The sequence below is a fragment of the Panthera uncia genome, assembly GCF_023721935.1.
Source record: "Panthera uncia isolate 11264 chromosome A1 unlocalized genomic scaffold, Puncia_PCG_1.0 HiC_scaffold_17, whole genome shotgun sequence".
NCBI classification, from domain to species: domain Eukaryota; kingdom Metazoa; phylum Chordata; class Mammalia; order Carnivora; family Felidae; genus Panthera; species Panthera uncia.
The window spans coordinates 71,391,000-71,407,077 of record NW_026057577.1 but is presented as its reverse complement, the minus strand read 5'-3'; the positions used below and the strand labels follow the sequence as shown (position 1 = coordinate 71,407,077).

Here is a 16,078-nt window from a genome sequence, read left to right as displayed (position 1 = left end):
ACAAGCACCTGGATCATTGAAAAGGTTTTTTAGAAAGTCGCATGTCTGTGGATCCGTTATTAAAAGAAGCTAAAATGTCCAATGAACTAGTTACTTGATATATCTAGATATTTATTCATATCTTCCCTTTTCTATTATGGTTTAAAGGTATTATGTAAATGAGAATATAGCGTTAGAGCCAGCAATGAGATAATAGAATGGGTTTTCACATGAGACAGACATGATTTATAGACTTTTATAGTTTTGTGATCTTGGAAAATTATTTAACTTATATGAACTTCAGTCTCCTTGTATAGGAAATATTTATATTTTGGAGGAAAAGTTAAAACATACATACAGTACAATTTTACTGATCTACTTGCAAACAGCTTGCAATACTTCTTCCATCTTGAAACATCTTCCTTCCTTGACTTCTGAGACGCTCTCCTACGAGAGTCGTGAGGATTAATTAAATGAGCTAACATGCCTCATCACATCAGTACTTACTAAACAGTCATTCGGTACTGCTGTGCTCGTATATGTTTCAGAAAGTGGCAGATTTTATCAGTTACCCAAACATATGAAAATGAATCTTCATAAATGTGTAAAGTGAATAGAATATTGAACCACTTTCTTACTGAGCCTCAGTTATCTGAAACGTGATGCCAAGGGAGACGTTTCTTGAACTCCTTGTAACAGGCATTTATTATCTGGTAGACAGGGACCAATAACAATTAAAGGTGCTAGAGAGCTAACTTCTGCTCCTCAAAATGGATGACTGAGTGATTCAGTAGTGTCCAGTGTCTCGTGACTCAGTTGCTAAATTAGCACTTCAAGGGGAGTCCAAAAGTGATGGTTGATATATAGAAATATTAAAATTAGATTTTATATATTTTAAGAAGTAGCATACACTAACCTATGTAATATTAAAGTGTGGATCTGGGCTATGAGTTTTGGATACTAATATCTTTGGGTGATTTGGGGGAAATGGGGTCATCCCAACTAAAAAGTTTAATTTTGCTAAAATCAGGACATAACACAGCTCCTCATAGTTTTAACACCTGCCCTCTAATTTGTACACAGATAATGTAGATACAACCAACTGTAAAAAAAATGAGACCCTTTAGAAGTGTAAATCTACCTTAGTGAACAGAATTATTAAAAAGCGAGGCAAATGCTGTATGTAAATGTGCAGGTGAACCTTGTATGATTTCTGTTTATTGAATCACCTTTAATTATAAAGATCATAGAGCCTTGACTTGGGTTTTTTCCCTGAACTATTTTCCTCTGGTACTAAAGTTATTTTCCTAGAGAAAGAAGACAAAATTGCTTTAAATATTTGTATTTACTTATTTACCTAGGAAGATTGTAAAAGATCAGTTTTGGAAAGCCAAGAATAGTACAGTAAAACAGGGCTTCTCTTCTGTTTTTGTTTTCTCACTTGAAGGCTTTTACTGTCCATTTCTCTTTAGTTGTGCCCTTGCCTTTGTTCTCTGAATCATGTAACTTATGGCCTCTGGTATAAATTTGGTCCAGCAATCCATGACAGGAACCATCTGGTTGAAATCAGCTCCTAGATACCTTGAATAACATGGCTCCAATTTGGGAATCAGCCTTGAGACCACAAACTTGATTTTGGGTCAAAAAGATGGTGTCTTCAATCAGGAGGTTGAATAGAGTCGAACATTCTCAATGCTGGAAAATATAACTTACCCACCAAATATCAACCAGGTTGAATTGAGAGCAACATGGAGTACAGGAATGAACATGAGTCAGAAAGACCTGGGTTCAAAGTCCAGTAGCTGTATTTATTAATTCAATGACCTTTGAGTAGTTTCTCAGTATTCCTGAAACAAAGATTAAGTGAGGTGAATTCAAAGTGTCTCTATGCATGTCTTATTTTAGATTTCCCTAAGAAGCAGACCCAGAGACAAAGATTCAAGTGAAAGTAGTTTATTTTCTAAGTGAAAGAAACCCTGGAAGGGGAGTGGGTAAGTGGGATGAAGAAAGAAAGACAGTAAATAAAGATTCGTGTAATCAAGCCAACTACCGAAGGAATAACCGGAACTTAAACCTTCTGGGGAAATTCTTGGAGCCATTGTGGAAGGCATATATCTCAGCATTATCCCACCAAGGGAGCAAGGATACTGAGGCATTTATATAGCAACTTCCATCAGTCATTGGTTGAAGGCTGCTCTGGGGCTGTTAATTCACTGGCACTTCCAACTTGTCTTGCTGGAAGGCAGAGAAATCCAGGCCAGGTCAAGTGAGTGGTAAGGACAAGAGAATGTGGGGACATTAACAACACCTGCTTTGGTGTACCCCTTACATTACTGAAATCCACTCATTACCCATGTTAATTTCTCTGAGTCTTACCATTGATTCTTCAAGGTGATGCCTGGCTAAAGCAGCTTTAAAAAAATATTGCAGTAGCGTTAATGGGACAAGCTAGAGTATCTCCTACTACAATTATTCCCGAGTCTGCAAATGATAATCATCATTACATTTTTCTGTGACTTATTCCAACTTCTCCTCACCCTCGACAATCACATCTGCTGAGCTATGTTGCTTGCCCAGTGGAGTCACTGAGACATTCATCCTTGAGGAGTTGAACCCCCGGCTACCATTCCTTTACCAGAATGTTGTTATTTCTGTGTCCTGGTTATGATTATTAACATTCAGGAGGGCATTGAGAGCTGCCCTGGTGAATCCCTTGAGTCACAGACATACTCCTCCCTGCTCCCCTTATGCAATAGCAACTCCATTTCCTCAATAATTAGGGTTCATTACCCTTGCCAATATAATAACTCCTTTCTTTGCCTGCTAGACTGCTGGCATGGGAAGCCACAAATGACCAGATGGCAGCTGTAACATTAAGTTTATTGGGATTCTTGATGGTACCCTGGTAGAGGTGTGTGTACTCCAGCTCACCCCACCGTGGAAACCAGAACCTCTACTCCTCCAGGACCTATGGGGAGTTGTGGGAATGGAAAACACAGATTCCCCAAGTGGATCATTAGGAGCACCAGTGAGGGGGGCCCCTTTTAATTTTACTCTTGACTCCCAGACTCGTGTAGTTTATCTTTTAGGGACATAGTACCATATAATGGCTATTGGTTCAAAGTAAATATCAAATCCTGAAGGACAGTGCCCCAACATTGCTGGGTGTTATTCCCAAGATGTGAATTTTAGAGTCCATTCCAATGTTTTCCGAGTCTGACAGCATCTGCATGAAACATATATAGTAGGATCAGTGGATCCCATGGTCATGCAGTCTGAACCTGCTACAGAGCCTTCTCTTGTTCTGTGCCTCATGCACAACCATGGTTGGAAGTCAAGCCCGTACATACTGGCACAGCTAAGTTTTTTTTTTTTTTTAACTTTTTACTACAGTATGAGTTCATACTAAAAAAATTGCAGTAATTACAAGTGAACTACCTGATGAGCTTCCATAAAGTAAACACACCCAAATACAGCTTAGGTTTTGCATGAAGATTCTGTAAAAATAATTTGTTAGTTTCATAACCAGTAATGATTGAACCCTATTATTATATTGCTTCTTACTACTAGGACTTGAAAAATTCTTTAGGCTAATTCATGCCCCAGAAATGTAGCACTTATTAGAGTATAAGCCTAAAAAAACCCAGCCATAAATTCATCTTGTCTCCCAGTATAAGTTTTATGAGTTCCAGTGGATTTATAAATTTTTGTTCTCTTTCTTTGTATTATACTGGAATTCAACATGTACATATTTGAAACAAAAATATAAAATATATATATGTATAAAATTTCCCTTTCTGTCATTTTTTGTGAGGCTAATCTCACATTCACAGCTCTACCAGCTCAAAGGATGAGGGAACATATGCTTCTCCATATGCCCAACACAGACTCCTCAATGCATTTATTACTCGGAGCTTAGTGATTGAGGAATGTTTGTAATATTTTATTTTTCCTCATAGTGAGTCATTCTACTGTACATTTCAAAATCTGTGATAAGTTGAAAGATCCAAGAATTGAGGTACATTTCAACACACAGTTTCCCATCTGGTAAATGAGGGGTTTTATTTATAACCAGGTATTCAGATGTAGTAGTATGAAATGACCTTCAAATTATTTTGTTTTATTACACGTCTAAAGGGCTGAGCAAATACACTAACCCCCTCCAATCCACTCTCCACACTGTAGCCAGATCAGGAAACTCATGTGCCTTAAATTCTTCAACCAGTCCCAGATCCCCACTTTGCCTAATAAGGTCCTCCATGATCTGGCTCCTATCTTCTTCCTCAGCTTGTCTCTCAACAATCCCCTCCTTTTCAATACTCCATCAAACTAAATCTTTCAGTTTATTAAAAGTATCTTTAAATCAGCATTCAACTCAAGTGAAATATATAGGTAGGACATGTTTAAAAATTAAGTCACTTTTAATATATAACTTACTACCAACTAGTTGCTTTTCATCTATTGAAGCCCAAGCAAGTTCCCAGAAGTCAGCACCTGGGAGTTAGGATGGGAGTAGGGACAGCCATTGTTAAGATTTGCTTTAGTGTTTCAGTCAAAGGACTCACCTAGTGTAATCCTTTGGTACTATGTTTGGAACTTCTGCAAGGGCCAGACCAGCCTGGGAGTACCCAAAGTAATTCAGAACTCTTCAACTGAAGGCCTTGATTCCTCTGGCCTGAGAGTTAAGTTTAACTCCCCGCTTCTCTCTTCAGCACCCACCTAGGACAGGAGTTTTCCTGGCTAAGTGACCAATCAATTACCCAAGGAATTTCTGTGTTTTAAGTTATGTTATCAGAGAATCTCACTTTGGGTGGGTCCAAAGTTCATGTAAGGCTGAAGGATTTTGCATCATAATGTTGTGAGATGCCACACAAGCCAACCCAAGCCAAACCAAGGGAAGGTGCTTTGAAATTTCATTTTATATCTTCAGATCCTCTCACTGCTCAAATCAGCCTTGTGACAAAGTATCTTCTTTTTTAAAAAGAGTTTGCCTACCCATCTGTGAGCATATGAGTCAATCAGTTAACATTTACAGCGCCCTTAAATGAGCTTAGTTTGCTGGTGGGAGCTTTGGGGTTATAAAACGAGCATCCCGACAAGGCCTGACTCTGAGTGGACAGATAAAGCTTTACTTGATGAAATAATAAAGTGCTAAAATGTGTATAATTGCCATAAGTGCTTTAATTTAGAGTGATAGAAACTCCTATGAAGAGAAATTTTTAGTGAAGACTGAACAGAGAAAGTGATGTTTTTGCTGCAAATTGAGGGATGGGTGGGATTAAGGTAAGTAAAGTGTTGTGAGGATTTCATTGCATGGGTGGCAGCCAAGGTGGACCTGTAAGGGCACAAAGGCACAGACAGAAGAGAAATGATATCAAGTAGGCCTGCCCCTACTGCCAGTGCTCCAGAAAGTACTGCCTACCACAGTGGTTCTCACACCCGAGAGGGCGTCATATTCCATTAAAACACAGATTTCTGGGACCCACCGCAGAATTTCTGATAGGATGAGGCCTGGGAATTTGCATTTTAAACAAGTTCTCAGTTGATGCTGCTGGTGCTGGTCCAGGGCCCAACCTTTGAAAACCACTGGCTTGAATAAGCTGGTAACTGGGTGGTTCACTACTCAGTAAATGTCATCCGGGAATTATGCGACAAATTGTCTCTCTCAGCAATACCCTTTGTTCTGCTTCTTTCTGCTCCTAAGCATATGGTGCTCTCATTCACACCTTTCCATTTCAGTCACATCGTTCCTTCCCAATGCCACCCTATTCCCACAACCCTTATGGTCGCAACCAGATTGAGTTCGATCATTTCCTGCCTTTTCTGTTGTTGTGGTTGTAAGCTGATTTCGGATGTTGTGATCTTCAGCCAATCTAAACTTTGAGATCTTAAAAGGAAAAAGTGAATAATGTTATCAGTTTTCAGTTTCTACTTTTACTTCCTTATCTCCTGCCAATTCATTGGTAAATTAATGTAGTAATGTGGAGACCTGATTTTGATTTTCTATTCAACACTGATAATTACTTCCCAAGTAGAAGCCTATTTGCCTTGGATTTATTTCTCTTTGATGAAATGATTACCCAAGTAGGTAGCAGTGTGACTGTTAAAGTGGCTCTGATAATTGCATGTTGATTTAAGGCTTTACTATTAAATAATTAGATTACAGTTGACCCTTGACAGAAGCTTTGAATTCCTTTAGTTTTATCAGCAATCACAGTACATGGCCAATTACAAGTAGTCAAAACCCACTGTAACTTTCTTTCCATGAATAATGAAAGGAGTTAATAGCACATAGTAGGCACTCATATATTTGGTGAATGAACAAATAAATGCAATTAAAATAAATGCATAAATAATTTCAATTTGCTCCATGAAACAAAAACAGACATAGTCTTGTGAAATATAGGCATGGTTATTTTGTATCAGTTTTAAATTTGGCAGGCTACCAAATGTTAATTTGCTTTTAGCTAGTTGAGATTAAATGTAATTCCTTCCCAGAGCAACCCTAAAGTAAGCAAGCATGAAAGCATTTTCAGAGTAATCTAGGAGGAATTGACATTTAAAGGAGTTAACATTACATCTGTACTTTAAGGCTATTAATTTCATAGATAAATTAACTTCATTACTCTATCTTTATCTTACATTTCGAAAGGGCTCCATCATCTGGACGACTGACAGCCGAGGGTCAATTGAAACTGCTCTTATCCCAGCCAGGTTGTAATTGGAACCTGCTTCTGGAAACCCTACTGCATCAAGATGGTCTTTTACTGAGAATCTTGCTGAAGAGCTCAAGTGAGTATATGAGAATGTCCTCAAAAAACCCAGTCATTGCTCAAGTTGAATGAATTTTTTTTCCCTATTTGAACATGGGCAGAGGAATGTAAACCAACTGCCTTGTATCAACAGTCAGTGGGGTTAGCTGCAAACAAAATATTGAATCACTTTATAAACCTATTGAAAAGATTCTTTTTCGGTACCTCAAAATGTGGGAATATAATCTTTTTATGTGGTTCTAGTTTATCATAACTATCATTATATAGAAATATATTAATATCTGGAGTTTGAGATGCCCAAGAATATTATACAAACATAGTTAAATGTCAAAAACAGAAGTCTCAACCAGATCTAAGAGAGAGGGAGAGAAAGGAAGACAGAGAAAGAGAGAAATTGCATTAGAACTACACCAGAAATTTCAGTGGATCATGAAGAAGAGGGCTTATGTAATTTATAAACAAGCAAACTGTGGCTTACAGCCATATCCATTGGGACATAGAGAAGTCATTGTAAGAAAAGTATGAATGGAAATTGAAGAGTAATAGAAGACCGTACTTCTCTTAATTAGATTTACTTTTTTCCCTGTAAGTGCTATTTTAGAAAATGGTAAGTGAAATTATGCCAATCTAATTATATTCCACTGCTCTCCTGTTATATCTTTGAAGAGTTTTCTAACCATTTTCACATACCCCTATATGTTTCTCTCCTTCCATTCTATACCCCACATGAAGCCAGACTAACTTTATCAATCACTAGCTTCACTGTAGGTTTCATGCATCACATTCTTTTTTTTTCTAGCTCTTCATCACCTGAAGTACCTAATTCCCATCCATCTGTCATTCAAATGTGACCCAAGAGTAGTTTTCTAACCTTTTATCCCCCACTATTCACTTATATGCGTGCATGTGCCTGCACACATATGCACACTTATTTCAGCCCATTGTCCTTAAAGTTACGTGCACCTGCTCCCTCCACACCTTGGCTCACCCATTTGTTTTCGACTTGAAAGACCCTCCATAGACAGCCCAGCCTCCACCAGTAGTATCCCAGGACCAGTTGACGTTCCAGATCTTTGAATGTTCTAGTTGACCCTGTTCTCTTCCTCCCCTGAACTTCACAGTGTTTGTTATCTTGGCAACTTATTTGCCCTTTAGTATATGCTGCCTTATGTTGTTATTATGTTTGTATATAAATAAGGCAGATGTCACCAGGCCCTATCAGCCTGTTGGTATATAAATGAGGCTTATAGTGTTCTCCTGTCCAGATGGCTCCAGTCATTTCTGGGAATTTTTAGTTCCTCAGATCTGCACACAACAAGTTCCCCATATTCTCCTCTCCCACCCACCCTGATGATGGCTTCCCAAAAGCCACTTATTTAGGGAAAGTGCTTCACTGCTGATCTCCTTGTGAGACTATTGCTCCTGCTCAGGTGCTCCTAAACTCATAAAATCTTGTGGTGCCAAAGGTCACCTCAACTCCTCATCTTGCTGTGTTCCGAACAGAAATTCATAGATTACCCCTCTCCCAAACCCTGAATCCCTGAATCTCACTTTATTCCCTTTGCCTCCAGATAGTACTGTTTGGGTCTCAAATCTCACAAAGTTGATCTGAAAGCAGTTTCTTTAACTTCAGGCTCTAAGGCCACTCTCCTGAAGAGAACTGGTATTAGGGAAATACTTCCTTAAGTAGCCAACTTTTATTGTTTGCTTATTAGGTTTTAGGTGCTGTGCCAAGCTCTTCACATTTGATTCTTACAACCTAATAGAGTATATACTATTGTTTTCTTTATGTTAAAAGTAATGACATTAGAGTTTAAGATAATGTCATTTGCCTAGAGACACACACAGCTTATAAATGGTGGGTAAACCTGGATTCTGAACCCAGCCGGAGCTTTCTGATCCCTGCCCTTCCTATATAAATACTCACGCAAATCAAATCCTGGAGTGGGCTAGGGGAGTCTGAAAGAACTTTAATCTGCCCACTCTCAGGCTGAATCAACTAAGACATTCTGATGCACATGTATTTAACAGGTCTTTCCAGTTAAGTAATTAGGCTGATCACAAGTTTTATATTCCTTTGCAAGTTACCACAATGCTTTATGGAAAAAGTCTAAAAAAAAAAAAAAAAGAAAAGAAAAGAAAAGAAAAAGAAAAAAAAAGGAAAAGTCTAGTGATTGTACATTCAATGATCAGTTAGAATATAAAATACAGAGCTCCCCTTAAACTTAATAATCGGGGTTTTTCAGGCAAGATGACTGACTGGATACTATCCGACTGGGCTACAGAGTTACACTAATATAATCGTAGAAACTCACAAGCATGGTCCCAGAATAGAATTGGTCTCTTATCGGTAGAGTTATATAGAGCAGCCTGGAAAACCAATTGTGATCAAACCTTTTGACTATAATGATATAGCCACTAAGTATAGCAGTCATAGTTATGAATATCTAACCATGTTTTCTTCCAAATGAAAACGACATTTACTTGCCAAAAATATTATATCCACCTTCTGGTACATATAGTATTGTTAGGTGTTTGATCAGGGTTATATGGCTGTTCTGGTATTGTCTTGTATTGAATTTTATTAACTATTGCAAATACTGTAAGAATGAAGTGACGGAATTTACTAATCAATTGATTGACTTACTTATTAAGTTCCCATGGAAGTCTTGTCACTTTAAGTTAGAAACAATATACTCAGGGAATCTTATTAACTAGACTAAGATGGAAATTATTATGTACATAAAAATAAATTTGTAATATTTTATGCAGAGCTTTTCTTTTCATTTGATTAGAAGTCTCAGAGTATTTCAGAACTCATTTGGTAATTTAGAAGTTTGATCATATTTTTAGAAAAGCAAAATTTTGGAATAAGATATGCTGAATTAGCTGTTTCAAACAACATAACTGTCAGCTTTTTATGGGAGAGTTTTCCTTTATAAATAGGGTCTTTTTGGTCTAATTGATAAAACTTAACTTGTGTTAAATTGGCTCAGGAAGAAGAATCAAGAGATTTTGAGTACATGTTTTCATTATACATATTTTAAAACAAAGTTCTTTCTCTAAGAAACAGTTATTAAATTCTGTTAGGTACAGATTTTTTGACACATAGTCGTGTATTATAAAGGCTAAAACACATGCCACTTATCTCTTTTATATCTGTAGCTTTTGGTTTTGCTCTATGAAAATGATTTATCAGAATTTTTATTTATTTATTTTTTTAAATCAGCAGATCATAGAGGTGCCTGGGTAACTCAGTCAGGTAAGCCCTGACTCTTGATCTCAGCTCAGGTCTTGATCTCAGGATCATGAGTTTAAGCCCTACATTGGACTCCATGCTGGGTGTGAAGGCTACTTAAAAAGACAAACAAAACAAAACAAAACAAAAAAAAAAAAAAACATCAGCAGGTCATATACAGAAATTGTTGTCTTATAGTATGAGATGCAACTTCACTGCTATTTTGGAAAATAGCAAAATTTAATAAAGGAATGGTAAAATTTTAACCTATAATATATGCTTCATGGGCTCCAAACTTCTAGGAAGTGAAATCATGTTTTTGCTATGGGTAATAATTCCTCCTGTATAAAAAAATGTAGCATTTTCAGGGAACGATTACATTACTAAAACTTGATAAACATAAACTGATTTCACATGGGGATAGTTTATAACATTCTTAGGGTAACGTTCAGTTGGCATTAGAAGATAATGTTTGTTGGTTTTATTTTTAAGGTAGGACATCTTAAATTTGAGGGAAAAAACTCTCAGTTACAAATGTTTATAGAGGATTTTAAAGTTGTAAAACACTGTTTTGGATCATTGACTTTAAAAACCTAGGGTGATTGTTTTGGTAATTACTTCACGAAGACCACATGGCCCAAACAGTTTCTTGAGGCAACAAAGGAACAAATATTTGTTAACAGGTGGCCTTTTCCTGTTGGTGACACTTGAATGAAGTGTGACTAACATTCTTTCCTTTGCCCATTGCCCCAAGAATGACTCCCAGTGAAACTTCTGAGTTTCTGGTGGTTTTCACGTGGAATATAACAACACGAAGCAAGCAAATACGTAATGTTTATCATGTTCCAGACATTGTTTCTAACTACTTTACATGTGTTCAGTGAACAAATCCTCCTAAACAACTCTCTGTGGTAGGGACAATTTGGACAATTTTCATCTCCATTTTAAAGATGAAGAAACTAAGACATTAAGTCACATGTCCAAGTCACATGTGATTGGCCAAGCAGGATTTGATCCAGACAGCTGGCTTCCAGAGATTGTGCTTTCCCCTACCACACCCCTTGGCATCTATCTACGCAGAACCGGAGTTTCCCAGATTGCAGGGCTGCACAACCTGGGAGCTGTCAGGAGCCTGTATTCCGCACAGTGTGTACATTTCAGCCTTGTAACAAAGTGAAGATAATCAAGAAACAGATCTACACAAAACTCTTAGATAAAAACGCTGCTACCACTACAAAGGGACGGTTGACTTAAAATGAATGAATCAATTCAAATTCTCTTATTTTACAGTTAATATCAGCCTGATTTTTTTTTTTTTTTTTTTCATAATGAGAGCACTGTTAGGGCAGAAACTTAGTGTTTGTTATACACTCTGTGTGTGTGTGTGTGTGTGTGTGTGTGTGTGTGTGTGTGTTGTTTTACTTTGTAAGTATGAGCAAAGTGCTGTTTTATGCCTGTCTTGAAGGAGATGACCAAAAGTAAAAATATACTCCCTCTTGATACCCTCAGTGTACCTAATGTCGATGTCCTAAGCTACTTTTGCTGGTGATGATATCTGTACTCTGACTTGTTCAGTCTTTTTTCTTCTCTGGATTTGTACCCTATTCTTATTAGGAACAGTAGAACCATTTTTGTGTGTTTTTACCCTAGTCTTTTCCAACCAAGTGTCCATCCTGTCCTAGAATGATGATGAACTAGCTTAGAATGTCAGTGGGCTCTGGGGTGCCTGGGTGACTCAGTTGGTTAAGCGCCAGTCTTGAGCTCAGGTCATGATCTTGTGTGGTTCGTGGGTTCGAGCCCTGTATCCAGCTCTGTGCTGAGAGCTCAGAGCCTGGATCCTGCTTCGGATTCTGTGTCTCCCTCTCTCTCTCTCTGTGTCTCCTCTCTCCTCCATCCCCACTCTGTCTCATTCTCTCAAATAATAACTAAACATAAAAAAATTTTTTAAAAAGAGTATCAATGGGCTCTGTAGAACTATTATAGTCCCAGAAACATTTATCACTTATTGCCTAGGGTCTGCTGAGTTTCTCTGAGGGTGGTGTGTTTATAGGGTATTAAGTAAAACAAAGCTTCTTGACTTTAAAATGCAAATGTGTCACCTGGGAAGCTTGTTAAAACTGCAGATTCTGATTCAATAGGTTTGGGGATGGGGCCTGGGTCTCTCCATTTCTAACAAGCTCCCATGTGATGCTGCCCCTGCTGCTGCTGGTCCCTGGCCCACCTTTTGAGTAGCAAGGCTATCTAAGAAAGAGTCTATAGACTCCTTCTATAGTTGCTATAGAAGGCGAAGAATCTGACTATGTGGCTTGTCTTTCCAGTGTATTACTGGCTTGTAAGGAGACAATATTTACCTAGGAATATTTATAAACCATTTTATCTGGAAGGTCACGTAGTCAGAAAGCGTGATCTCAGTATTGATCTGATTATGTCACTCCCCTCCTAAATCCCTTTAGTGGCTGCCCACTACTTACAGGGTAAGGACCCTCTCCTTGAGACATGAGCAACACCCATTGTGCTCTGGCTGTGGCTGACTCATCCAACATACTGCATCCTGCTTTCCTCTAGCTTAACATGCATTTTCTGGTCTAGGTTGTGCATCCTAGATTTGTGTATCTGTAACAGCAAGGGCCCTGCAGAAGTGTCGTGAGAAAATAGGCAGGTACTTTAACACCAACTACCTTTTACTTGGCCCGTATGACAAGTTCTTTTCTGCTGCAGAACCTTTGAAATGTTGTGGTTTTTGTGTGTCCAGAATCTCTTCCCTCTTCATTTTCCTGGCTGCCGCTAATCCTCTTTTAGCTTGAATATTACTTCCTAGGAAGTCATCTTTGATTGTTCCAAAAGGTCCTACCACGATTCCTTTTGTAACACTTGTTACAATTTTAAGTGAATGCTGAATTAACGTAACTATGTACTTAACGTCTGTCTCAGTGGGTGCAAGTTCCAGGAGGGCAGATAGATCATCATTGTATCCGCAGTGCTTGGCCTCCTTCTAGACTCTTTAGTACATACAGTGTACTTGAAATCATTTATTGAATGAATGAGTGAGTGAGTGAATAAATGGCAATTAAATTTCCATGAAGCAATTCCGTTTCATTCATTTTTAAGTGGAGTACTAATATTGATCTTATGTGTTCATTTTAAGGTTTAAGAAAGTAAATAAATACGAAGTACCAGTGTTTGGCACTTGGTAGGTACTTAATTTGTATTAGATTCTTTCCTTCTTTTATACTGAATGCCTGGAAGAATACATCTGATGTATTTTTCTTTTCTAATCACTCCTCCTGTGGTCCCTATGCAGTGGTCTCTCCTTGTGCTTGTCAGTAATCCTTCCCTCTGTCTAAGCATAAATTTAAGTGCTTCCTAGGAAGTAGAGTTTCTCCTTTAAGGCCTTGTGCCTGAGAAGGTATTGACCGAGCAGCTGTCAAGATGCTAGCACGTGAAGATGAGAGCTGGGACAAATAAATATTCTCAAGTTCTAAATATTGTAACACTCCTTGGGAACCTTCACACACAGCTTGGGAGACTGGGAGCATGAATTTTGCTATAATGCTTCTCTTCCACGGAATCAAATCTAATCTGGCTTGACAGTGGCTGAAATATTTTATATTCTATCTCTTCATGGCACCTAGAAAATGTCTAATATAACTATAGGAACATGTGTCTTCTTTAGCAGTTAATGTGCTTCTGGTGTTAGCATTGCAAAATGATTGGGCATTATATTACAAGTGATACTATTATCATGAATTTATGTAGCATCTTTGTCCCCAACAACTCAGAGCGATTTAACATATTATTTCATTTATGACCCTTGGATTATTAGGACCATTTTGCAAATGAGGAAACTTGGATTCAGAGAAATTGAATAAATTGCCCACTTGATATTTAAGTGGTCCTTGTTAGCAGAGAGAAGAGCCATTATTTTGTGACAGTATATCAATTGTTTTTAAATAAATTTCTAAAATAAAAACATGGGACTTTATGGAGGTATTCATTCTTAGAAATAAGAAATAACATTCTTTGGAATTAATTTCTGAAAATTTCGGTTACTTGATTTTACAAATATGTTCCCTATTAGACTAATATTTAATGGGCTCTAACTAGGTATGAGGCACTGTTCTCAGTCGGAGATAGAGTGGTAAATGTGACATGCCATAGTGCCCTTACATTCGGGGGGATTAATTGCTGGGGAAAATTGGAGAGGACGGACCTTATAAAGTAAGGAGGTATTAAAAATTGGATAAGTTCAGCTGCTAATAAGTGCCATGGAGTGCTTTTATAAACAGAGTGACTGAAGAAAGATTGACAGACTGGGTAATAGGCAAAGGCTGCTCTGAAGAGCGGATGGATACTTGCTAGAAGTAAGTTATTTGGGAGTAGATGGACGATGTCCTTCACTATTAGATTATTTGGAATACGTGTACACTTTCTTCCAGTATTCTGGAATGGGAGCTGGCAAACTTTTGTATAAAGGGCCACATAGTGAACATTTCAGGCTTTGTCAACTCTTCCATCTCTGTCACAGCCACCAAACTCTACCACTGTCATAAGCAAATGAGCATGGCTGTGTAGGGGAGGAAGAAGTTTTCTTCAACACTCTTAGGGCTTCTGAACGGGTTGAAAATTCAACTGACAAAGATACATTAACAGGAGAAAAAGAATAGAAATACATTTTTTAAAAAATTTTTAATGTTTATTTTTCTTAGAGAGAGAGAGAGAGAGAGAGAGAGAGAGAGACAGCGTGTGAGCAGTGGAGGGGCAGAGAGAGAGAGGGAGACACAGAATCAGAAGCAGGCTCCAGGCTCTGAGCTCTCAGCACAGAGCAGAGCCCTACACGGGGCTCGAACTCACATACTGTGAGATCATGACCTCAGCCGAAGTCGGACACAACTGGCTGAGCTGCCCACGTGCTTTCTTTCTTTCTTTCTTGCTTGCTTGCTTGCTTTCTGATACAGGAGTGACCCAAAGAAACCGTTAAACTGGAGCCTTTTTATGCTAGGTTCAATGAAGAATGGACAGTCATGGAGAAATACGATAGGTCAAAGGGTATGAAATTAGTAAGTTGGGGGAAACTTAGCAGGGCCTATTTGTTAGGATCCTTCTTAGTATCCTTTTGACTTCAGAGACAGGGATGCCCCTACTCTCCTGGTATAGAGAGGGCACCTGTCCTTTTCAGGAGAGAAGAGCAGGGGGAAGGTCAGAGTGACCTTCCTGCTTCTGCTGTTTTCTCAAACTCTTTCCAGTGTTTAAAATATTCAGTATGCCTAGGTACCATATTTGAGGTAACATGTCGGAGCCCCATCAGCTGTATTCCAATGAAGTTTTATTTATGCACACAGAAATTTGAATTTTACATAATTTTGTGTGTCACAAAGGATATCCTACTTGTGATTTTTTTCCCCAACCATTTAAAAACATACAAATCATTCTTTGCTTGAAACAGGAATCAGTCTGTTGAAAACAGGCATCAGTCTGGATTTGTCCCCCAGGCTTGCCAACCCTTGCTCTAGAATATTGTACAGCATCCAGGCTCCCACGGTGGCTTTAGTACTTCTCTGCAGTGTAGTCATCTGGAGAGGAGACCTGCACATACTGCTAGCATGACAATTTTAACTTCTCTCCCAAGGTCTGAGTAGACATTCCCACTGGGTAGATAGGCTTGATATCTGCCTACAATTTCCCTTTGAAATAGCTTTGACTTGGATTTACCGTATAGCCATTTAGGGACCTTGCGTACTGGGGGTCCAGGTGGAGCTCAAAACTTATCTCTCACTCCCTAGGGCTGCCAGCTGCACAATTCAGACCAGTTATCCACCTATGCTTAGTGGTTATCAGATCCTGCCTGAAATATCTTGGTCTTTTCTTGACACAACTTGTTTAAAGGGAGATTGCCCATTAAGAGTGAAAACTGTGCCCCTGGGTGGCTCAGTCGATTAAGCATCTGACTTCTGCTCAGGTCATGATCTCACATTTCGTGAGTTCGAGCTCCACATCAGGCTCTGTGCTGACCTCTCAGAGCCAGGAACCTGTTTCAGATTCTGTGTCTCCTTTTCTCTCTGCCCCTCCTCCACTCATGCTCTGTCTTTTT

General features: G+C 38.6%; 1 protein-coding gene across 1 annotated transcript in view; it reads left to right on the top strand.

Moving 5' to 3' along the window:
- Positions 1-16,078, top strand: part of KIAA0825 (KIAA0825 ortholog) — a 385,194-nt gene that overhangs the window by 143,749 nt on the left and 225,367 nt on the right. Inside the window, exon 13 of the mRNA XM_049648593.1 lies at positions 6,632-6,771. Within this exon, the coding sequence (XP_049504550.1) occupies positions 6,632-6,771 (140 nt within the window). The remainder of the gene's footprint in view (positions 1-6,631; positions 6,772-16,078) is intronic.